We start from the raw sequence: 24,563 nt of genomic DNA, 5'->3' as shown, positions 1-24,563 counted from the left end.
CGTGAAACAGGCCAGTGTGAACTTCCTGAATGTTAAGGGGAGTAAGGATGCCCCAGCAAACAGTGGAGACACTCCGGCCTGGTGCTGGGCATGTCCCTGGGTTAGTAATGGGAGAAGAGGCATCCGGGAATTGAGAGTGGTCCTGCTTTGAATTTTTGTCCAGGACACGAGGCAAGGTGCTAATGTCCCATAAGAGCTATTGCAGTTCTTACAGTGGCTTTTTCTCCTCTGAAAGGGGAAACTTAGACGGCAATGGAGTCATGACACATGACCCTGCAGCCTTGATCAGTGGGTTTTTATTGCTCATTTGCAGCGTGGGGTTGGAACCTAGGGTCTTGCACGTGCTGGGCGAGCGTTCTGCGTGAGCCCCATCCTCCGACCCAGTTTGTAGGGATTTTCCACACAAACCAGCCCGCCCTGTTTATCAAGCTCCGACTTTCTTGGCCGACATTTTGGTGAAAGGGTTTCTCTTTGGAGGCGAGTATGTTTGGTTGTTTTTCTCAGGGTCTCGTTGGGCTTTCAGGTGCTGGGTGAGGAAGCTGGTGTGCTCCTTATGAGTTCTTCTGCGGAACTTTGACTGTGACCTGCGAAGGGTTCAGAGAAGCAGTTATTCTTCTGCAAGTGCCAGCAGGTCCCCTTGGCGACAACAGCCCGTCTTCTTTCTCACATCTCCTTGGCAGCAGGCTGTCCTCTGTGGGAGATCACACCCTGTCCCTTCCTAGATTCCCACCACCTGGCAGTGTCTGGAGGCCCTTTCTTGGACTTTGGGAACAACCACAGTATAGTAGACTCTGGTGTGCCGAGGACAGGAATCTGTAACTCGCACAGCACTGTACAGCCTCCCCCTCCCACCCCACTCCCACACAAGGGGCCTCCCACAGAGTAACGCTGAGGAAGAGGCCAAGGCCACAGCTATTGGAGTCACAGCAGAGAAAGGCCTGAAGAGTGCACAACTGTATCTCAGTTTGTAGGTATTACAATGTTCTCAAATTTGGCTCTTCCTCCATTTATTTTAGTTTTTGTCCACCTCCTTTTCCCATATGTGTGTGACAGGCCACTTTAAAAAGAATCTGCACTCTGTGGTTGGAGACACTAACACATGGGGCACTGAGTCCACAGCACTGTCACTCTCTGAGTTACGTTCCTGAGGAGAACTGGACAAGGGTGGCTTGGCAGCTGTGCCTGTTCACGCCTCTTACTGGAAGCCATCTTGTTCACTCCACCAATTGGGGTCCTGCCTTCTCTCAGGCTAATCAACTTCATGGCAAATTACTGTGTGGGCCTGGTGGTGTAAGACCCTAGAGACTTTGTCTAACCTCTTCTGTGACGGCTCTGGCTTCAGTGAGAAACGTAAGCATGACAGGAGAGGCCAGGCCGCAGGTGCCCACACACGCTTACCGTCTTCACTTCAGTGTAGGCCTGCAGGCCATACTCGCCCAGCTCCCTGCCGCTCCCCGACATCTTATAGCCACCAAATGGGGACTGGGCTCCAAACACGTCATAGCAGTTGATCCTGTTATTGGAGATGAGAACGCAGGTCACTGTGAGGGGCTGCGTGCCATTCCAGGCCCTTCCAGGCTCCACAATCTCATATGGAGCACGGGACATGGAGGAGGCTAGGGCAGGCCACGTGAGACACTCATGTCAGCCTCGTCCGTGCAGGTGTGGTCACAGAGGGGCATCAACACACCACGTACCAGCTTCCAATCTGAATGGGTCATCTTGGCTAATAGGACCTAGGCCTTTTCCCCTCTTCTAAGTTAAAAATTATTAAAATTTAGGGCTGGAGAGATGGCTCAGCCTTTAAAGGCTAAGCTCACAACCAAAAATATAAAAAAAATATTAAAATTTAAATGAAAATTCAGCATTTAAAACCATGTGGCTCAGAGTGGTGACATGGCCCGTCATGTGGGTGCAGGGTCTGCTACTCAACCTGGCAACCAAGTTCAGTTCCTGGGACCCACACGACAGAAAGCCTTTCCCTACACAAACACACATCCACATATGCACACACATGCACATACACATGCTTAAAAATGTTTTTTGAAGACGGGCCCAGCTTGGTGGTTTGTGTGACATTCAGAATCCTGGTGAACCTTTCCCACTGTCTAACACCCAATTATATGTAATAACCTGAAAATAAACACTGCACCCCTTTAATGATCTCTTTCCACCTCCTCCCTCCAGGCCCAGCATCCACTAATGGAGCACCCTTCTGGGACTGTAGAGTCAGTCTATGGCCTGTAGCACCTGGCTTCTTTCACTTACCATCACGTCACCAAGGTTACCCACACTCTGTCGGGTAAGTTGAGGGTGCTGCTCTCTACACAGCCCAGTCTGCATCTGTTCTTTCCCTAATCCTGCCGATGGCGAAGAAGCTGCTGAGCAACTGTGTGTGCTCTCAGCCCACAGCTAGGAAAGGTGGCCAGTCTCTGGCTTCGGGGGTGCCTGCTCTAGGACAGCTCCTGGTCTAGTGCCCCAGTTCTAGGGAATCCAGAAGATGCTGCTTTGGGGGATATTTTATTAGGCTAAGGAGTAGCTACTGGGAGGTTCTTACCACACAGTGCCAGCCTGGAGGGCTTGCGACAGGTAGTTGGCATTATCCAGGTCCCTCGTGAAGACAGCTGCTGCCAGCCCATACTTGGAATCATTGGCTCTTCCCACGACCTCCTCTATGGTCTTGAATTTGAGAATCTGCATCACTGGTCCAAAGATCTGGGGTGTGGGACAGGGGCAGAGAAGCTGACAGGTGTTTGCAGATGGCGAACAGTGGATGCTGTTGAACCTGAGACCTGACCAGTCCAGAACTACACTGCATCCAAGCTCAAGAAAGACAAAAGGGGCTGGAGAGATGGCTCAGAGGTTAAGAGCAATGGCTGCTCTTCCAGAGGTCCTAAGTTAATTCCCAGCAATCACATGGTGGCTCACAACCATCTGTAATGAGATCTGGTGCCCTCTTCTGGCCTGCAGGCATATATGCAGACAGAATACTGTCTTTAAGAAACAAACAAAAGAAACACAAAGGGAGGGAAGTGATTACGGACCGGCCACCTTTTAGGCAGCCCATGCTTTGTGCACAGTTATCTGATTTCTAAATAATCCCACAGCGCAGGGGCTATGTTGGCATATGAACTCAGCATAGAGAATTTAACCCAGGCACAGGCACAGACTGGCCTCTGAGCAGCGACTGTGAAATGGCTTGTGGTTTCTCCTGCTCTTCCCACAGTTTCCAGAACAGGCCACTTCTTCAGCTAGCTCCAACTATTTGACAGAGAATGCAATTCAGAAACCAAGACCTCCGTGAAAAGCTTTCTGCCCCAGAGACCACTGAGAACCGGCTGGAACTGACCATTGTGACCATCTGACTATCATGTAAACAGCACATACATGGAGCTGGAACAGAGGAGCCTGAGAGCCAGGGAGGACATTCACAGTGAGTGGGGAGGAAGGAAATGGAGTCCTAATCCCCGCTGAGAAGAACTAGGTTTCCACAAAAACATGGCTGATTCCGAGGGGACAGGGGACAGAAGGTAACGAGGATGCCCATGAGCCTCAGAGTTGTCATGGGGACTAAACCATGTCACAGGCCGCTGGAGAACAAGCACAGGCATTCTCGACCCTCCAGAACATTCTCACTAGCACGTAAAAGGGTGGTACTATGCTGTCCTGCATGCGACTTGGGGGTTTAACCCAGCTGGGACAAGTGGGAGGAAGGGTATCAGAGTTATAGTGGGGAGTCACCCATGGACCTCACCCAATGTCTTTCGTGGGTCAAGACGATGGAAAGGCCCTATGAGTCCATTCCTAGATTCATGATTCCCAGGGGCCAGAGTACAAAGGCCGGTGGGCTAGGCTATGAAGGCTATGGGATAGAATGGTCTTCCAATGGTGGGAAGCCCCAAGCTGCAGTGGAGAGTGATGTATCAGAATCACACTGCAAATAACTTACTCTAGGCAAAGGAGGTAACTCAAAACCAAAGTCTGGGGCACAGTCACGACACTAGACCAAATCACCTACTTCTTGCTAAGAGCAGCCTCCAGGACACAGCTGAGGTACTGACCTCCTCCTTGGCAATGGTCATGCCGTCTTTCACGTCTCCGAACACGGTGGGCTGGATGAAGTAGCCACGGTCGGCGGCAGCACCTCCACCACACAGCAGCTTTGCCCCTTCTTGTTGTCCTGACTTGATATAACCAAGGATCTTCTTAAACTGAGTCTCGTCCACCTGTGTGAGAGACCAAAGTGGTGGAGAAGCTGGAGCCAGGCCTCCCTCTGGTGGAGAACATGAAGCCGAGGTAGCTGGGAAGGGGACCAAGGTCTTGAAGAAGCAAATATAATACCCAAGAGAGACCCTGCATCCTTTACTGCTAGAGAAAGGCACATCACAGCCAATGTTTCTCTCTTTAAACTCTAACATTAACAAAATAGAAACACAAAAGCACAGGGGCTTAGGGAATAACGGCTTAGGGACTGGCTCAGTAGCAGGTGCCCTGTGCAGATTTCGCATCTGCACTCCTTCCAAGGTATATGAACCCTGCATAAATGTGGGGCTCAGAAAGCAGTTGAACTCTCATGCTTACCCCAACAGGACACACAGCTGGTACCCAGCAGGGGAGACATGAACCCAGCCCCATCAATGCTGAGCCATGCCTCTTTGGCTTCACCTTGCCAGCTTGGGGCTGCAGGCCAAGCTGGAGCTGTCAGGCTTACCTGCGGCCCCTGCTCGGTCCGGCTGTCAAAGGGGTTTCCGACCACCCGAGACTTGGCCCGCGCAACACTGCGCTCCACGAATTCCTCATACACATCCTCCTGCACAAAGGTCCGGGAGCCAGCGCAGCAGCACTGGCCTTGGTTAAAGAATAGGGCGAAGTGGGCCTGCTCTACAGCCCAGTCCACTGTGAAGAGGGGACAGTAGAGAGAAAGGTGACATGAGAAGAGGCCGCTAACCCCAGCACTGCTCACCCACACAACCCGAGCACACTGTCAGGGTTAGTGCCTGCTGGGGGCCAGGGCCTGGCCAGAATAAAATGGAACCTTCTTCCTTTTGTGGGGACTGAAAACCGGGAAAGATACAGAAGGAAGGAAGTGTTCCAGAGAGGGCGGGAGAGGATGTGCTGAGTGGCTTGTGGGTGGTCATTACAGGGCTCAGGCTCACTCTGCTGAGGGAATATGTAGGGAGAGGTCAATGCCAGACCACAGGGACCCCCAAATCAGTCATGCTGGAGTCTGGGCCCATCCCTGCAGCCCCATAACCTACTGTCAGCATCTGACATGATGATGTTGGGGCTCTTTCCCCCAAGCTCCAGGGTCACTCTTTTGAGATTGCTGCTTCCTGCGGCAACTTGGATTAGGTGGCCAACCTGTGGGGACATGGTCTGCCGTTAGCAGGGACGAAAGCTAACTGCTCCTCCACACAGGGAGTCACCAAATCCCAAGAGACCCAAAGAGTTCACCTCCCAGTGCTGCCACTGGGCTCTAGACAACGGTGACAGTAACCAACTGGCTCACACATGGGCCTGTGCCAGGTATGGCGCTTGGAGTCTCGAAGTGGCCAAGCCGCACAACCAGGCTCAAGGAGGTGGGCTCACCAAGTGTCAGTGACTGTCAAATGTCCCTCAGCTGGTGGCAGTGCTTTGGGAAGCTATGGGACCTTTAGAAACCTGGGTCCAGATGGAGGAAGTGTGTGTCATTGTAGGGGGTTATAGCTGAGTGACATTTCCTGTCTTGTTTCCCCACTCTGCACAGATGTGAGCAAGCACCCTCCCCATAACAGGCACTAACTGAGCTGTAATCCGTCCTTCCTTTAACTTGCTTCTTGTCAGTTCTTGGTCACAACAAAAAGAAAACCAACACAAGCCATGGTGGCGCCTTTAGTCCCCACATTTGGGAGGCAGAGGCAGAAGGATCTCTGTGAGTTTGAAGCCAGCCTGGTCTACATAGCCACAGCTATGTAGAGATCCTATCTCAAAGCAAGCAAGCAAACAAACAAATAAATAAACAAATGAGGAGGGAGCCCTAATCCGCCACGGCTGCCCAGCAAGTCTGCACTGCTCTGAGGCACTGCTCCAGAGCCCAGGCCCTGCCTGTGCGTCTCCACTGTACGTACAGAAGCTGCCATCCTGGTTTCCGTTACTATTGCTGTTTTGATTTCTTTCCTTCTTTCTTTTCTTTCTTTCCTTTTTCTTATAGGATCTCACTGTGTAGCTCTGACAGTCTGAGTCCTTGAACTCACAGAGCTCCTTCTGCTTCTGCTTCCTGAGTGTTGGGACTAAAGGCGTGTGCTCTGTTTTGATTTTTTTGAAGCAGGGTCTCACATAGCTAAGGCTAGCCTCAAACTCACTATGTAGCTAAAGTTTCTTCAGCTATGGATCTTCCTGCTCCCACCTCCTGAGTGCTGAGGTTAAAGCCACCATTCTGGTCTCAAAGGAAATGAGTAGAGCCTCTGGACACTTTGTGGGTCCCAGGGATACACTGGCAAGGCCTGGACCAGCACCTGGGCTTTCTGAAGCCAGCTAGTTCTGGACTCCTTATTCCACAGGATGCTGATTCTTCCTAAAAGCACTTAGGGAGGCCAGCAGGACACAGAGGTCACAATCCTGTTCTGCCCTTTATTGGGAGGCATGTTCTGGGACAGAACCTGACTCTTCTGAAGGGAGCAGCCACTGAGGAGGGGGAGCCTGAGCCCCCATGCTGCAGACCTGAGACACCTCACCTCAGTGGAGCCAGTGAATGCCACTTTGTCCACATCCTCGTGGGAAGCGATGGCAGCCCCTGCAGTAGGGCCGAATCCAGGAACAATATTGACCACACCAGGAGGGAAGCCTGCCTGTAGAGGAAGTCAGGAGACCTGAAGTCAGCCTGCTGCTCCCAGGAAACACCCTATTCCCCAACAGAGACCTGGAACAAAGAAAGCCACCCTGTACGGCATGAGCCACCCTCTAGGGACAAGGAAGTTGCCTGTGGAGTTGCCTGTGGAGATGGCAGCTCTAGAAGAGTGGCTTTCATCCTTCAGAGGGGACAGGAGCAGGGACCTCTCTGGTTAGGGTACTGAGGACCGAGTCCTCTGGTTAAGGTACTGAGGACAGAGTCCTCTGGTTAAGGTACTGAGGACCGAGTCTTCTGGTTAAGGTACTGAGGACTGAGTTCTCCTCTGGTTAAGGTACTGAGGGCAGAGCTCCCCTCTGGTTAAGGAGCAAGCCATGCTAGGATATTTAGAGGTCACAGCAGAAACAAGCCACACACCTCCTTGATCAAGTTGGCCACATAGAGCGCGGTGAGGGGAGTCTGCTCAGCGACCTTCATCACGACCACGTTTCCAGTTGCCAAGGCTGGGCCCAGTTTCCACGCTTGCATCAGGAGTGGGAAGTTCCACTGTACGAAACAACAGTCACCAACCACAGGTCCGCCTCAGAGAGACACAGCAGGCGGCAGGAAGGGTTTGGATGATGGTTGAGGTAGGTGGCTGACAGCAGTGGCTCTCACTTATTGGTACCTTGTGAGTTCCTAATCATTATTTCCTCACAATCAATAGCCTGCCACTGTTCAGAAGGAGAATGGAGCCTTAAAAGGGATTAATGATTTTGCTGGATCAGACTTAACCCCATCCCAGGTGACTTGCCAAAACCCCTTTTCTCAGCCAACACCCAGTCACCTTCCAAAGCCACCTGCAGAACCCTACTTCGCAATGAGCATGGCTGGCCCCCAGCCTCACCCCCCTCCAACTTTGACTTCCAGAGGGGCTGGTACACACCGGAATGATCTGCCCACAAACGCCCACAGGCTCGTGGCGGGTGTAGCTGAAGAAGTCGCCATCAATAGGAATGGTTTTCCCATGGTACTTATCAGCCCAGCCAGCGTAATAGCTAAAAAAAGAAAAAATCCAAGCGTCAGTTGGTGTCTAGCTTGCAATACCTGGCAGTAAGAGAGCTGCCCCAGATGGCACGGATAACCTCCCTGACATTTGGCTTCTTCCCAGAGAGAAGTGGATGACCACCAGGACTGGTGACCCCTCTCCTCCTAATTAAACTTTGGAGCCTCAGAATCACTTGCAATGCTACCGACAAACACCACCAGGTCCATGGCCAGAGCCTACTTCCCACTCATTCAACCACCTCTCTGGGGACGCAGTCTTTTAACCAAGCATGTAGATTTATTTACATGTGTCTGCTGTGCCAGTCCAGCACTGGAGCATCAAGGGTATGACCTGGTGGAGGACAGCAGACCCATCGAAGACCAGCACGTCCCCGACTGGCCTCACCTCATGAAGTTCATTATCACAATCACAGGAACATGGGTGACAGAAAAGCATCATGGCTGGGGAACAGCCAGTGTGTGTTCATAGCATGTAATGGCCATGACTTGGGGAGGGAAGGAAGAGGGAAGAGTCAGGATGAGGTGAGCGGTTTGTAGAAGGAAGATTCTGGAAGAGCATAGGGTCTGCCAAAGCTGACCAGGGTGGAGCTCAGGTTTCTCAGCCTCAGCATGTCTGACGCTTTGTTGTGGGGGCCTGCTCTGCGGGTCCCACTCTGCACCAGATGCTGGCAGCGCCTTCCCTGGCAGTCATGACCAGACCCACCTCTGGAACAGTGGAGGACAACTGCCATTCGGGCACTGTTCCCACCTGCCAGCCACTGTTGGCACCACAGTCTGTCCACACTGCCTGTGCAGGCTGCAGAGCCTCCCCCAGGACACTGCCATTCCATCTAAGGATGGCAACATGAAGGCTGGCCTTGAAGAAGCCACATGGAACAAGATAGAAGGAAAAAAGGGACCTGTCTCTCACTATTGACTACAATGGGCAAACCCCAAGACAAATTATCCCTGACTTATTGATCAGTAAGATGTCTATGATCAGACTAAACTCAAAGTAGCAGCAGGAGAGAAACAGGAGAACAAAGGAGAATGAGTGGTGTCCCTTTGGCCAGTGCAAGAGACGAAAAGCAGAAAGTAAAGTGGAGGACAGAAAAGACCACTGGAAGCCAGAGACAACCAAAGACCAACATATCAGATCCCTCAGATAACAACCAGTTCCAAGGGCACAGAAACTATCAAACACAACTCAAGACAGACGAGAACACGAAGAGGACCAGTTCTGGTGGTCGGTTGACACAGCTGACAGGTTCCGGTCCCCGAGAGCCTTCTGCGTCCTTCTAATTCTGTGTCTACCTCCCAACATCAACCCCTCCCTTCTCTCAATGGCCAGAACTGGAAACCCATACCGGAGGCATTTCAGGACCATGTCCAAATCCACCAGGTAGGAGATGACATAAGGCTTGCCATTGTCCAGGGTCTCCAGGGCCTGACGAGAAAGGAAGGTCAGCAGAGACACGTTAGCTCAGGAATGAAGAGAAACAAGGTGACCAGTGACAAGGGGCCCTGAACTGACAAGCACGGATGGAAGCTCAGGGTGAGAGTCTCCACTGGACCACTGAATGTCGTGGACATTTCCGGATCACTGCCCCAGCTTCTCGCAAGGCAGGGAGAGGAGAAAAGCCAGCTTCACTCACTTCGCAGGCATTACTAAGTTCTGGCCTCTACCAGATCCAGCAGAGAGCAGAGAGAGCCTCAGGAGAAAGAGCATGGTGGCATGGATCTGTCAATCACATCCGCTACTCATGCTAGGAAGAAAACCCATCTTTCTTGCTCCATCTTGGAAATGCCAACCAATATTAACTCTGAAGGCTGGGGAGGGGGCAGGCGACACATGGGGAGGAAGTGATAAATATCAGCAGGGGGACAGTGTGTGCAAAGGTCCCAGGGCTCCAAGAAGTTTGGCTGTCAAAAAGTGAAGGGGCACAGCCTGGCTTGGCTTAGGTAGTGGAGCCCAGCCATGTTGAGGACTTTATTCCAAGGTTCTAAGAGCTGATGCCACGGTGCACCTGGAGAGTTCACTCTGGCTACCACCACAGAGCAAGGGGCTCCCTTTGGGTTCTCCTAACAGGGTGGCCAGGGTGAGGGCCCACCATGCAGACGGGCCCAGGGGAGGTGACCAGCCCTGCAGATCACTAGGGAAGGCCTGTGTGAGAGAAACATTCTTCTTTCCCTCCCTCCTTGGAAATCTAAGATCTGGACTACACCCACCGATTCAGGACAGACACTGAGATTCCTCTGGTTGGTAATAGGAAGACTACAAAAGTGTCCATCCATCAGACGCCATTATGACCTAGGGGCAGCAAGGCCTTTGAACCATCAGGGGATGCTATGGGCCTCTTCGGTCGTGGGAAGCAAGGGAAAGAGGGCCCAGGACTCACCGCCAGGTAGGTTCGGTCCCGCTCGATGAGATCAGCCAGTCGGTACAGCAGCCGTCCCCGGTCGGATGCATCCATGCGGCGCCATGGCGAGCCCAGCTGGAAGGCTGCCCTCGCAGCCTTCACCGCCTTGTCCACGTCCTCCTGTGAAACAGCCACCCTGGGAGCTCAGACCTCAGCAGTAAATGCTTCCCAGTACCGTGCATCCCACTCCCAAGCATACCACAGGCTGGTCATTATGGGTCGCTGCAGGAAACCACCCCAAACAGTCCTCCAGGGCCCCAAATCTCAGCAGCAAACATAGGCCTCATCAGGGGGTGTGCTGGAAAGGAGATTTCTGGCCATTGGGAGTGAGAGACCTCATGAGTCAATCCTTAGATGGGACCCCGTGGGCTCAGCGGTTAAGAGCACTACCTTCAGCTGGGGGCGGTGGTGGCTCACACCTTTTTTAATCTCAGCACTTGGGAGGCAAAGGCAGAAGGATCTCTGTGAGCTCAAGGCCAGCCTGGTCTACAGAGCTATTTCCAGGACAGGCTCCAAAGCTACACAGAGAAACCCTATCTCAAGGGGGAGAAAAACAAAACAAAAACAAAACAAAACAAAAAAAACACCCAGCCACCATCCAGCATGCGAATGGAATGGAGACCGCCACAGATTCATATTTCAAATGTCTGCTTGGTGGTTTTTAAGTAAGGGATGTGAAACATGTATGTGGTCACATTTCAGTCATACAAACACACAGAACAACAACTGTGTGCCATGTGGGTAGCACATAACCTGTAATCTCCACACTTGAGGCACAGCCAGAAGGACGGACACAGTTCCAGGCCAGCCAGGGCTACAGGATGAGATCCTACCCAAGAAGTGCCGCTAGAAGTCACTGGGTCTCACCTTGCTCCCTTCTGCGACCTGGCAGATGACCTCTCCCGTGGAAGGGTTGACGGTGGGGAAAGTTTTCTTGCTGATGGCGTCATGCCACTCATTGTTAATGAAGATCTGCAATGAGAGTGAGAAACGTTCTCAGGCCAGCTCTCAACTCTACGCAAACATGGAGGAGACAAAGATCAGCAGCAAAGGGCTGCGGATTCCAGGTCAAAACCACAAACCCAGAAGAAGGCTGGGAGAGTTCCCCGAGCCTAGCTTCAGAAACTGCAGTCGTTGCTGAAGTCTATAGGTGAGAATGTGTCACATACCCAGTACAGGGTGGGGGACATCCACTTTCCCTTAGAAGAACAAGAAAACACTTGTGGCAATCTTCTTTATTATTTCTGTTGTTGTTTTGGGACAGTCTCTCTGTGTATATCCCTGGATGTCCTAAAACTCTCTCTGTAGACCAGGTTGGCCTCGAACTCACAGAGATCCGCCTGACTCTACTCCTGAAAGCTGGGATTAAAGGTGTGCACCACCAGGCCCAGCTAGCCAGCTTCATTCTAGACTGCACAAACGAGGAACTCTTAGAGTATCCACTCAGCTCTGCAGCACACACTATGAATAATTTCCAGGCCAGGCACTGTCCTGGAGAGGGATAGTGACCCATATCAGTGATCAAAGACATAGGCTGGAGGCAGAATTTGGACTGAAGATTCGAACATTTGTTCCTGGCTTTGTCCGCAGGGTCAGGGACTTCTGTAATTCCAGCCTTCTTCCTCACCTACAGGGCGGAGCCCATTGCAATTCCCTTCCCTAAGGTGGCAAGCCCTGGCAGCAGCCTGGCATGGGGCAGGCGCCCATGCTGACTGCAGTGGGTGATGAGGAATCCCAGGAGGCCAAGCCTTCTGCGCCATCCACTTGTTCTCACTGCAAGGCAGAGTTGGTCACTGCTCGAATCTGGCCAGGTATGTGTAAACATGACGTAGACTGTCAAGTTATGCGTGTGTCATTTCGTATCCACTGATACTCATCTTAATTAATTTGTTACTTTAATCCTAGACCTGTGTAGTTTCCAGTAAGGGACTTGGGTGTGAGACTCAGACTTAAAACTTTAAAACCTCAGAGCTGGGTTTCAGGTTGGGCCTCTGGGCATGGTGTGACCTCTCCTCTTCCTCTCGGTTCACTATGATGTGAGGGGAAGTGAGGATCTGAGGTAATGCAGAAGAGGACTCAGGGATGGGTGTGGGTGGCACAGACTCAGGGATCCCTACATGGCACAGTGGTACAGGGAGGAGTTAGGGAGGGCACCAGAGGGCCAGGCTACAGGGCAAGGAGAAGCTGCTTGATTTCCTACTGTCCCCTGCTCCTTGTCTACACTCCACAACCTGCATTCCCAGGAACAGTATCAGCACCAGGAGAATTCCATCTGTTCCACCACACACAGGAGGCCACCAGGGCACGGGGACGCTTGGCTCTGGGCTCACATTCACACAGAGCCAGGGACTTAAACCCAAGCTTTAGGATGCCAAGGCCTCATTCCCGGCCCACTTCCCACTACAGTGTCCAGTCTTAGTCCAGGTCTGCCTGCAAGACGAGAGCACTTGTTCCCAAAGTATTGCCTTTAAAAACTAAGCATGTTTAGTTTTAACCCCAGCACCTGTGGACTGGAGTCTACCCGCCTCACACTGGGAAATGGGCAAATGAGTCTCAGAAGTCTGACCCAATACCTCTGGGGGCTTTATGAGGAGTCACGGAGACAATGGGTGTGCAGTTCCTTGCCAGGAGCTGGCCACAGGCTGTCTCTTGCTGCCACCCTAGATGGGGCAGCTATCTACAACTAAAGATCACAGACCAAGAATCACCCAGCTTCTCAGCTCTCCCCGCATGACAGATACTCCATGAATTTACCCTGAAAAGATTCTCATGAGTAGTTTATAAACATCAAGAAATCGCGGGGTGGGAGTGGAGAAGGGGGAGACAGGGAGAGGGTGGTGGGCTGGTCAGACTAAGTGGACACCCAAATACATGCCCCACCAGGCCACTCCCTGCATTGTCCCTGTGCTGAGGCTAACTCTGAAATATGCTGTGTCATTCTTCCGGTCTGTTAGAATGACTGTCAACAACCTGTCCTTTCTTCTTGGCTGATGAAATCAGAGATTCCTGAGCTCAGGGTCCCCATTTCTTCCCTGCCAACTCTCTCCTACAATCCCACCCCAAACACTGGGAGCCAAGAGGGGAGGGTGTTCTCACTCAGCCCTGCTTCCAGAAGAATGTCTTCAGAACCACAAAAGGGCAGAGTCCAGGCTTCTAGCCCTCCTGGCCCCAAACCAAGGCCTGCCTTACATAACATGCTGAATTCAGTCATCATGGCAGAGAGGAGGTTCTCCTAGCTCCCACTTCCTCTTCTAGAACACAGATTGGGAGGTGACAGTCTGAATTTGAAGCAAAATCAAAACAGTGTCTACCCGTGTCAATGGGGTTTCACAGACACTCCCCTGGCATCCTGTAAGCTCTAGTGATAGCCAGAGCCACTACCCGTGCCAGACATGGGGCAAAACAGCAAAGCCTTGGCCCCTCAGAGCTGAAGTCCTGAGGAGGAGGGGCCCAGTGAGCAAGCACAGGCTGTGGTGAAACTAAGGGGGAATCAGGGACACCGTTAAAGGGGGACCCAAAGAGTTAGGTGTTGGTAGCACATGCCTTTAATCCCAGCGCAAACACAAAGAGTAAATCTTAAAGAAAACTATGCTAGATGTGGTGGTACACACCTTTAATCCCAGCACTTGGGAGGCAGAGGCAGGAGGATCTCTGTGAGTTTGAGACCAGCCTGTTCTACATAGTGATACCCTATCTCAAAAATAGGGAGGGAGAGAGAGAGAGAGAGAGAAAGAGAGAGAGACTTGAGGTTGACTGAAAAAGGCGGGGAGGGTGTGGCAGCAGAACTGCTAAAGGGGGCAAAGGACGGGGTGGGGGCAGCGGGGTCAAAGCTCCAATCGCTGGAAGTTACTTACTGGGGAGCAAGGGACCTGGAGTAAGCCAGAGTCATTACCACACACCATAGGCCTGGGGACAGCAGCCTTTCTATTTGGTAACTGCTCTGTCCTAGGCCTCATTCCACAGGCAGGGAGCTGAGGCACCTTAAGCATTTCCTGGTACAAATGGTTTATTTACATAAGAGGGCCGGGCCATGGTCCCGAACTGCAATGTCGTCACAGCCTTTACCCATCATCTCCAAGGCAGGGTGGTTAGGGTTGGTTCCTGAGAAGTCAGCTGACAGAGACAGCATGGGTCTTCTCCACCTGGCAAATGGAGGCTAAGGAGCCACGGTAGTGGCCTGGGGTGGCAGACACAGGAGCTGTGGCTAGGTTTGCCAGGGCTGTGAGCAAGATGAGTGGACTCTAGAATCGCAGGCCTGACAGAGGACAGATTATTCCAGCCACATATACAAGCAGCTATCATATGCCCTGGGGCCAATGAAAGAATAGTTAATTATATTTCTCAGTAGCTGTGACCTATGGAAGCAGGGAACTTTTAGAAAGAATTCAAAGTTGGTGGGTTTTGTTTTGTTTTGTTTTTCGAGACAGGATTTCTCTGTGTAGTCCTGGTTGTCCTGGAACTCACCCTGTAGATCAGGCTGGGTTTGAACTCAGAGATCTGCCTGCCTCTGCCTCCTGAGTGCTGGGTTTTACCAAGCTTTTTGGGTTGTTTTGTTTGCTTGCTTTGGTTTTGTCAGTTGTTTTTATTAACAGTGTGTGAGTCACGGTCAGAGGATCAACTCTTGGGAGTCGGTTCTGAGGACTGAGTTCAGGAATCAGTCTCAGCTGCAATTTACCCACTGTGCCATCTCGCTGGCTCCAAATCTGCTTTGTTTTTAAACTAAAAGAGCCAACAATTTCATTTTCACATTCCACAATATAAATGACACTTGTGCTTTCTAGTCCCACTCCCTTCTAGAATTGTCTTTAATAGGAAGGACAGTGAATCTTCCTCCTCACCATGGTGTTTGGTGATGGAACAGCTGACACAACAGGATATCGAGAGCCCCACACCCTTAGCTGCCAGTGAACACCACGCTGGGACAAGCAAGAGGCCTCACTGGCATATGGGTCACCCAAGGGTGGTTTCATTCCAGAAGTAGGCCCTATCAGTACCATCCCAAGAGGAAGAGGGCCCATGACTGACTTCCCAATGGAAACACGAGTATCCCAGCAAGGAGGACCCGGGAGGTGGATCACGGTCCCTGTAGGGTGGACAGAGGGGTTGAAGGGGTGTTAGCCTGCTCTTCCGTCGACTTCCAATGGCAGTCTTTGTGTTTCTTACCACAGTAACGCATCTGCCTCACACATGGAGACTCCAGTGAGACACGCAGATCCAAGGAAACCTGGGTACATAGTTCTGTAGGTGGATGGTGGCCCGGTTTCCCGCGGCACACAGCTGCCATCCTGGGAATCCCTTTCAGGTTCTGATGTTCAAAGGAGGCCTCCTAGGAAGCCCATGATCCTGGAGCGCCTCACTTCCCATGTGGGTGATTCCAAAGAGTGTTTGGTTTGGAGAATTTTCCTGGCTCTTTCTTTCTCTTCTTTCTTTCTTTTTATTTTTATTTTTTGAGATAGTCTATATGTAGCCTAGGCTGGCACAAAACTCACAATCCTCTTGTCTCAGCCTCTTGAGTATCACCATGCCCAGCACATATCAGCCATACCCAATCTCACCCACATTTCCTTACTCTGCCCCCTCTCTCATTCTCTGAGCTATAATCAAACCCAAGGCCCAGAGCCTTGGGCAAGCATTCATCTGCTTCTTAAATAGCAGTTATGGAACCAGTCCAGTGGGCACCTCATGTTACCTTTTGATATTACAAGATCCCAGGGGGTCAAGTTCCAGATAAACACAGAATGCCACACATATCCACACTCTTAACATCCAGAACTTCCTAGGGTTAGCTTGTGGTCAAGGCTAAGAGGAGCCAACTCCACCCCCACACCGCAGACTTCCCTGAGCTGCTCTGGCAGTTGGCCCCAGTCCTCCCCTATTCTGCCTGCCCCAGGACCAGTGCTTTTGATACTGATGTATTTGATATATTGATACTGACCACTCGGGGGAGAGGGAGTTAATTCTATTTTGGAGCTTTCATGAGGATATCAACGTTTTAATTTGTCCCTGTGCTTAACAGCCGGCAATGCTCTCACCATGACCCCTGACCCTGGCCCATTCCACCACCACCTCCCCATCTGTTCTCACACTCTCTTTTTGTTTTGTTTTGTTTTGAGACAGGGTTTCTCTGTGTAGTTTTGGGGTCTGTCCTGGAGATTGCTCTGTAGCCCAGGCTGGCCTTGAAGTCACAGAGATCTGCCTGCCTCTGCCTCCCGAGTGCTGGGATTAGAAGCGTGCACCACCACCACCTGACTCTTCTCACACTCTGCTCAAGTCAAGTCCCAGATACATCAAGTCCCCAGGAAGTAATCCTATCTCAGGCTTCTTTGGTACAAAACCATGGCTACTTTCATAAACAACAACCATTTGCAAGTTCAATATTTACTCAAGGGCAGTTCCTTGCCAAGTGCGGAGCCAGTGCCAGAAGTACAAATGCGGCTCCTCCCTGCTGATTTCAAAGGTTTGATCAAATGTTTCCTTGAATGTTTACTTTTTTTCTGACCCAGAGGGTCTAATCATGAGGTAGCACACATGTGTTCAAGATAGGCAGAGGCAACCTTAGGAGACAGTCTAAGGCCCTCCCGAGCCCGTTCTCACCTTTGGTGTAGGGATAGCAACAGTGACTGAACACTGTTAAAGAACAGTAGATGCAGCCGGGCAGGGGTGGCACACGGCCTTTAGTTCCAGCACCCAGGAGGCAGGGGCAGGTGGATCTCTGTGAGTTTGAGGCCAGTCTGGTCTACAGAGCTAGTTCCAGGACGGCCAGGGCTACACAAAGAAACCCTGTCTCAGAAAAAAACAAGCCAGCAGATGGGAAGGTTCGGGAAAGAGCTCTCAGTCCGGGACCAGAGAGGTAGTAACGGTTGGCAATCGGGATTGCTACTAGAGCAGGCACTGCGGCAGACGCACACCCACACAGTCTAGACTCAGCTTGCCCACCACAAACATGACTGCAGCCCAGCCACCTTGCAGCTCAAGCGTGCTCAATGGATTCAAGCAGGCAGGTTACATGCAACTATTTCTGGTCCATAGTTTTTAAAAACACGGGTTGCCAAAGATATCTCCAGGCTCTGTGAATCACCCTGACCTTTCTATGAGGTTCTGGAGACTCAGGAATAAACCAAGGTAATCAGTGGTAAGACAGTTCATATCGTCTATGGTGTTCTGTTTTGTTTTGGCAGGGTCTCACTCTGTATCCCAGGTTAGCCCAGCTCTCACTCTGTGGACAGTGATGATCTTTTTGGGCAGAGTGTCTATCCTATCAGAGGTCCATCATCATCACTAGCACCATCATCTTCCTCTCCCCAGTGCCCCCACCCCATTCTGAGCTACTCTCACCAGTCCAGGCTGGCTGAGTCCAGCAGAGCAGCTGGTCTTGAAGTCTCGAATCTCCTGCTTCTACAGCCCGCGTGCTGAGACTGCTCCCACTTCTTTCTCTTTTACTACCGGCTTAGAGCAAATGCACTTTTAAACAAATAAAATACAGCCAAAGTCGCCTTGCACAGTCATCCACACGGTGTTCCCTGACCTTCCCTAACCGCTCAGGACAGCACCAGGCTCGCCTCACCCTACAGCGAGTCTCATCCTTCCTAGCACTGACTGCCCTTTAACCGTTCCTCATGTTGTGGTGACATCCCAGCCCCACACACACCATAAAATCATTTCATTGCTACTTCATAACTGTAATTTTTGCTACTGTTATGAATCATAATGCGAATACTTTTCAGAGCTAGAGGCTTGACAAGGGGGTCCCGACCCACAAGTTGAGAACCACTGCCCTAGATGGTGTTCCCTCCCATCTACTGGTGCATATTGTACATGGTGAGCTGTTCAGAGGCAAGGCTTGGCTAGTGCAGTTTTAATGGATTTTAATATCTTGTATTATGAAGAATGCAGGCCACTTTCCCCCTTGAAGCAGTCTTTATGGTCCTTTATGGTCCAGGATTGAGAGACCCAGCCCACTCTGCCAGCTACCACACGTGGGCTGGTCTTTCCTACAGCTGGGACAAAGGTGTCCATCTTTACAAGTATTGCCTATGTGAACTCTTTTTTTTTTTTTTTTTTTGGTATTTTGAGACAGGATTTCTCTGTAGCTTTGGTGCCTGTCCTGGAATTAGCTCTTGTAGACCAGGTTGGCGTCGAACTTACAAAGATTCGCCTGCCTCTGCCTCCCGAGTGCTGGGATTAAAGGTGTGCGCCACCACCGCCTGGCTGCCTATGTGAACTCTTACACACAACTTCCACAAAGGGCCTGTGAATGTTTCCAGGGAATTTCTACTGGCTACAATTCTATACTGAGGGTGCATCTGTGTAGCACTGGAACTGGAGAGATGGCTCAGCAGTTAAGAGCACTGGCTGCTCCTTCCAGAGGATCCAGGTTCAAATCACAGCACCCACGTGGTGGCTCACAACTGTCCTTCACTCCAGTTCCAGCGGACCTGATGCCCTCTTCTGACCTCATGCACTAGGTGTACACATGTACAAAGATACACATGCAGGCAAAGCACTCATACACGTAAAATAAACAATGACTCTAAAGAAAAATTTTATGTAGAGAAGCCTTATCTAGTTCCCTTCCTGGCTGTCAGTTCTCCTTGATCCCTAGGTGTTGGATTAAGAGGCTAAAAAACAAAGACCCCAATTTAATGCACAGAAAGGTCCCACTCTCCCTACTAATTCACTCTCTCCCTCCTTCCCTCTCTCTTTTTGGGGGAGTTTTTTTGAGACAGGGTTTCTCTGTGTAGTCTTGGCCCTCCTGGAACTCACTCTGTAGACCAGGCTGGCCTTGAACTCACAGAGATCCGCCTGTCTCTGCCTCCCAAGTGCTGGGATTAAAGGTACGCCCGCCACCACCAGAGCTATTTCACTCTCTTAAACACAAACCCCAAGTTTTCAGCACTTACACAACAAAAGGCTGATGTCAGTGTTCTACCACTGAGCCACAGCCCTAGTGTGTAAGGGAATTTATCAGCACTGTAGGCTCATCAACAGGGCTGGGGTCCGAGCTCATACACAGCTGTAATAAAGTTCAAGGCTACAGTGAGGGCTGAGGAGCACCCCACTTTGTCCTCACAACAACCTATGATGTGGGTGTGACGGTAACCCACTGAGGCCCAGACTTGACCCGGCACATGCGTCCCGGCTTTATTCCATGTTGCTCATTTCCTTTAGGTCTTTGTCTCCACTTCCTACTCATGCGCATCCTAAGGCAGGGGATCTAGAATGTTGTTAGCTGGGCCTGGAGAGTTCAGGGAGCATCTGTTGGATGAGTGAAGAATCCCACTAACAGAGGCAAGGCTAGCAGTTAAATCTGAGGTGGATTCGCATATTCCTTCGTTATTGTTTTTCCTTTTGTGACGGGTTCTCTAACCCAGGCTGACTTCTCTATGCAGCTGATAGCTCCTCCTTCACCTCCTGAATGCTGGGATTGCAAAAGCTCATACCACTGGGTTATGTATTGCTGGGGTTCAGACCCAGGGCTTCCTGCATGGTTGGCAGAAACTCTACCAACTGATCCCACCCGAGTCTCACACTCTTCCAACTGAGCTCACCCCCAGTCTCACCCTCTAACAACTGAGCCCACCCAAGTCTTAGACTCTTTCCCTGTTTCTGAGGCAGGGTGTAGGCAGACTTTTCTGTCCCCCTGCTTCTACATCTCAAGTGTTGGGATTAAAGGTGCCAACATCCTACCTGGTTTTCACATTCATTACTGTTACTGGCACATAGAACTGGTGAGGATGAAGCATGAAGCCATACACATACCCTTGGTGTTGGAATTGTGTTTCTAGACCTTAACTGTTCTCCAAGTCCACAAGGAAACAATTAGAGGTGAAAACTAGTTTCACTGACAAAGGTGTCAATTTCAGTCCCCGAAATCTGAAATTAACATGTGGGTAAAATGTGCCTTGTTTGAAAATCACGGCTTAAAAAAAAAAATGTGCCTTGTTTGGAAGCCATGCCCATGGATCTGTTCTGGGGAAGCTGAAGTCACCTAAAGTCTTCATCACTTACCCAACAAGTTTACCCTATGGTCCTTCCTAGGACAAGAGGCAAGAGAGCTCCAGGAAGATGGGCCCAACCACAATCACTCAACTAGTGTTGCTTAGGCAAGATGGTGAGGCCATGACCCCATCCAGATGGGACCCAAGAAGCTTGAAGAGGAGCATCCCCCTGGGGTGCCCAGGCCCTGCAGGTGCCCTTGGAAGCAAGCCCAGTGTCTGCAGAAGCAACCTCGAGGCCACACTGGCAGCTCCTTGGGGCAAGTGGCCCTAGTAACTGCCATAGAGATTTCCAGGAGCACAATACAGACAGAACCCAGAGCTACTGCTTCCGAGCCCTGGTGTCCCTGGCAACAGAGTTTGCAATAATGCCACACCAATGCTCAGCAGTTTTTAGAGTTCCCTCCAGGTACTTCCCCAGGGCAGAGAGTTCGTGTTCTCAAAAAGACTGAAAAACAGCTGAGTGTACTGGCCCAGAAAGATAAACCAAGCACAGTGTTCAAGGAGACAAGAGTTTAGGGACCAAAGTGGCAGGTAGCCAGCACAATGTCTCCCACACAAGCTCATAAAAGCAAAGAACTAAGCAAGGCCACAAGCCTTAACAGTGCTCTTGCTGGGTGCAAAGTAAGTCGCTCAGTTGTAAACTGGCTAATGGCGTGCATTCCTACTGTGAACGTGTGATTCCTGTGATTTCAAAATGGTGGTAAAGAAAAGCCAGCCACTCCACTCCTGCAACCCACACTCCAAACTGAATCCAGTCTGAGCACTTATGAGGACCTGAGATTTTGCCGTGGCTTCAGGTGAACATGAGGAACGAAGCTATTGATCAGGTGCCTCCTCTTGTGGTCATTTCAATTCTTTTTGATGTTGCGATTCTTCAAGTTTAAGGCCAGCCTGGGGCGTTTGGTAAGACCCTATCTCAAAAGTAGAGGGGACTGAAGAGTGGAAGGTGTGTAGCTAGGTAGTAGGGTTTGCATGGCTTGTGCGAATACAAAGTGGGGTGGGAGTGGCTGAAGCAAGAAGATGAAGAATTCCAGACCAGCCTGGGCTACAAAATGAGATCCTGTCTCAAAATAACCCATCAGAACTGCCCTGAATGCCTTCCCATTTTACAGAAGAGGGCAGCCAAGTGCAAAACACTTGTTGCAAAAACAAAAGGATACTTCACAACCAGTTTCTTTTTATGTGATTCCAAAAAACTAAGACAACACTCCAAAGTCCTGATTGGGTAAGAACGGCCACAGTGCAGTCCTGACACAGCTTTTCCTTCTAAAACCCTGGCCCAGGTCTGTGGGAGACGGGTAAGGGAGAATGGGAGGTATCTTTGAGAGGAGCTGGGACCCCTGGGCCTTCTGGGTAAACACAGGACCAGGCAGGCCGGGAGCCGACTCCACAACACCCACCGCGGCTGCACCGCTGGCGGATAGAGGCCTGCGACTGTCCCGGGCCGGGAAGGTACACGGTGCGGCCATATAGGCAGGGGAAAGCATGTGCAAAGATCGCTGGGAGGGTAAACTGAGGCCGCGTCGCCCGCTCGGTCCCGTCCAGGGGCTTGCAGAGGCGACAGCGAGTCTCACCTGGTTGCAGAAGACCTCAGGCTGCTGGTTGGGGGCCGGCACGGCGCTGGTGGCGGCGGCGGACAACAGGCGGCTCAGGCGCGGCCCGCGGCGGGCGGTGGTCAGTACGGCGCGCAACATGCTGTACTAAGCAGAGCTGAAATGAGTGGAGTTGAACTGAGCTGTGCTGAGCCGAACCGAGAGGAGCCTAGGAGAGGAGCCTGGGAGAGTGCAGCCCTGTAGACCGACTTCCTCGCCTCGCCCCCGGCAACCGCCAATAGGCGGTGGCAACACGAGGGCGGGGCGGGAGAGCCTCAGCACCCCCAATGACCTGCGGGGTGCGACCCAGGCTCTGCAAGCCAAGTCAGAGATGGAGTCGTGCAGAACTCGGGAGCGGCCTGAGAAAGCTCTGCCAGCTCCTAAAGTCGTCCCCGGATTTCACGAATGCGGATATTCTGTGGACAACTTGGGACTGGGCACTGGGGGTGCAGGATGGCGCTGGCCAGAATGGGACGCGGACGCTTGGCCACTCGTGTGATCTTCAGCCAGATGAAGGCAGCAGTAGGCTAAGAAGAGGATGAGGGCTGTGCAATGAGAAGTGTTTTGAAACAGGAGCCCAAGAAATGGGCGGAGCCCTCGGAAGCTGAGGCCCCGAACATTTCTGGAGCACCAGGCAGGAGACTGCAGCACGTGAGCTTCGCTCTACTCTGATGACTCGCAGTATATTGTCACTGGCGCTGTAAGAGAGAAATCCCAGTAGCTAGACAAGGGGTCGGGGCGCGTTTCTTTGTGTGCCTCTGATTTTAGCATTGTTAATGTTTAGGACAGCCAATATTTTTCTGGGGCTCAGCACGATTAGCGCAAAACAGGAGCGAAAAATATTTAAGGACCATACAGGCTGGGTCGGTCACATGACCAACCTTCGGTGCAAAGGAATCTGGGAAACTGAGAGCACGGTTAGGAGAAATTGTAAAGGAGCTACTTAGCAGAAATTGAGATTCCTCGGGCGTAGGGTGGTGGGCACTTAGAGAAAGCAAAGAAGTGCTCAAATTTCATGTCCCCCTGCAAACTGCGCAGTTCTGTATTAGCCAATCAGGTCAGAATGTGAGGCCGGTTCTGACCAATCAGAGGGAGACACAGAACCCCTTTGTTTTTCGGAATAAATGCTCATCAGGAAACTGGGTCCTGGCCTTTAATTCCAGCCCTTGGAGGCCTAAGCAAGCAGAACTCTGAGAGAACCAGCCTGGTGGTCTAGATAACAATTCCAGCCAGCCATGATTACTGAGTGAGACCCTCAAAAAACCAGCAGGGCCTCTCAGGATGTGGTCGCTTGTTCAGCATGGGCTAGGCAACCTGCTCTGCAGAAGTAAACAATTTTGCTTTGCAAAAAATGTTTTGGATTGTGTGGGAGATCTTGAGTATCCAGACCCCATTTCCTACAGGAAGGTGTCCCCATTCACTGTTTTCAAAATGACTCTAGCCTCGTGATGGTGGCTCAGGCCTTTACTCAGGAGGCAGAGGCAGGTGGATCTCTGTGAGTTCCAGGCCAGTCTGGCCTACAGATTGAGCTTCAGGACAGCCAGAGGTGCACAGAGAAACCTTGTCTTGGGGGGGGGGGGCTACTCTGTGTTCCATTGACTACATCTACACTTCCATTTAAAGAATGTTCTGTAACATTTAGGTGACTTCCAATCTTGTGAGATTACAAACAATGCCACACTTTGTATCTTTGACTTACTGAGAAATTCACAGAGGTAGAGCCACTAAACACAGGATATTTTTGAATTAAATACAAATATTTCTCTATATAAGCTCCTTGTCTTATGGGGGTGTGGCAAATAACCCTCTCTTAAGTTGGAAGTATCATAAATACATTGAAAGTTTACTTTCTTGTGGTGGATACCCCATAATCTCAGTATTGAGGAAGTGGGGTCAGGAGGTCAAGGTCAACCTGGGCTACACAAAGAGTTCCAGATTACCCTGGGCTACAGAGATGCTATCTCAAACAAACAAACAAATGAGTACAAAACACCTAGCCTGCAACACATCACAGCTTAGCTATTAGACTGTGCTATGTAGTGTCTATGTTCAACCCTCATGACTTTGGGTTGATTGGGAGCCCAGTTTGCTGAGCATCTTGAAGGAGGACCCTATAGTTAGCCAGCGAAAAGATTCATGTTCAAAAAGTCTATAGCCTGGGCAGACTTTGATCCCAACACCCAAGAGCAGAGGCAAGGCAGGTGGATCTCTGGTGGCCCAGGTGCCACCACACCCTTACACTCTTCCACTACTGTTTATTACCAGACACTGTGAGTATATGTTCTGATAGCCAGCCTCTGTCGCTTTAATATGCATGTTTTTTGGTTTTTCTGCCTTTCAAGTGCTGGGATTAATGACCTGCTCCACCACACCTGGTTTAATATGCATTTCTAAGGAGATTGATCGTCTTTGTTTGCAGCCATGCATGAGTGTGTGTGTGTGTGTGTGTGTGTTCACACACACTTGTGAAGGCAGTAAACACTGCCCATCAGAGGGGTGTCTTTTCTATCACTTATCATTTCTTACTGCCAAATGTCCTTAAGTAGACCTCCTGTTTATCTGTTTACGTACCAATGTAACATTTTTGTTGATTGCCAGTAGTTTAACCTTTTTGTTTGCTTCCTTGTTTATTTATTTTGAGATAGGGTTCTCCTGCCCCTTCTCTGGAGAGCTGAAATTATAATTATGACTACCACACTGG

At 50.9% G+C, this 24,563-nt stretch overlaps 1 protein-coding gene across 1 annotated transcript; it reads right to left on the bottom strand.

Annotated features, from left to right (window-relative positions):
* Positions 1 to 280: 280 nt before the first annotated feature.
* Positions 281 to 22,349, bottom strand: Aldh2 (aldehyde dehydrogenase 2 family member). The gene is made up of 13 exons (XM_048447413.3): positions 21,845 to 22,349; positions 11,140 to 11,244; positions 10,252 to 10,392; positions 9,220 to 9,299; positions 7,752 to 7,863; positions 7,244 to 7,372; positions 6,714 to 6,827; positions 5,259 to 5,361; positions 4,712 to 4,896; positions 4,062 to 4,226; positions 2,558 to 2,715; positions 1,399 to 1,513; positions 281 to 584 (listed from the first exon to the last, which is right to left on the bottom strand). Exons 1-13 carry the CDS (start codon positions 21,962 to 21,964, stop codon positions 552 to 554), a joined length of 1,560 nt encoding a protein of 519 aa, XP_048303370.1. The 5' UTR covers positions 21,965 to 22,349; the 3' UTR covers positions 281 to 551.
* Between the last annotated feature and the right edge of the window lie 2,214 nt (positions 22,350 to 24,563).

The sequence above is a fragment of the Myodes glareolus genome, chromosome 2 (assembly GCF_982192425.1).
Source record: "Myodes glareolus chromosome 2, mMyoGla1.1, whole genome shotgun sequence".
NCBI classification, from domain to species: domain Eukaryota; kingdom Metazoa; phylum Chordata; class Mammalia; order Rodentia; family Cricetidae; genus Myodes; species Myodes glareolus.
Note: the sequence above shows the minus strand (reverse complement) of the source record. Positions and strands in the feature narration are given on the sequence as shown.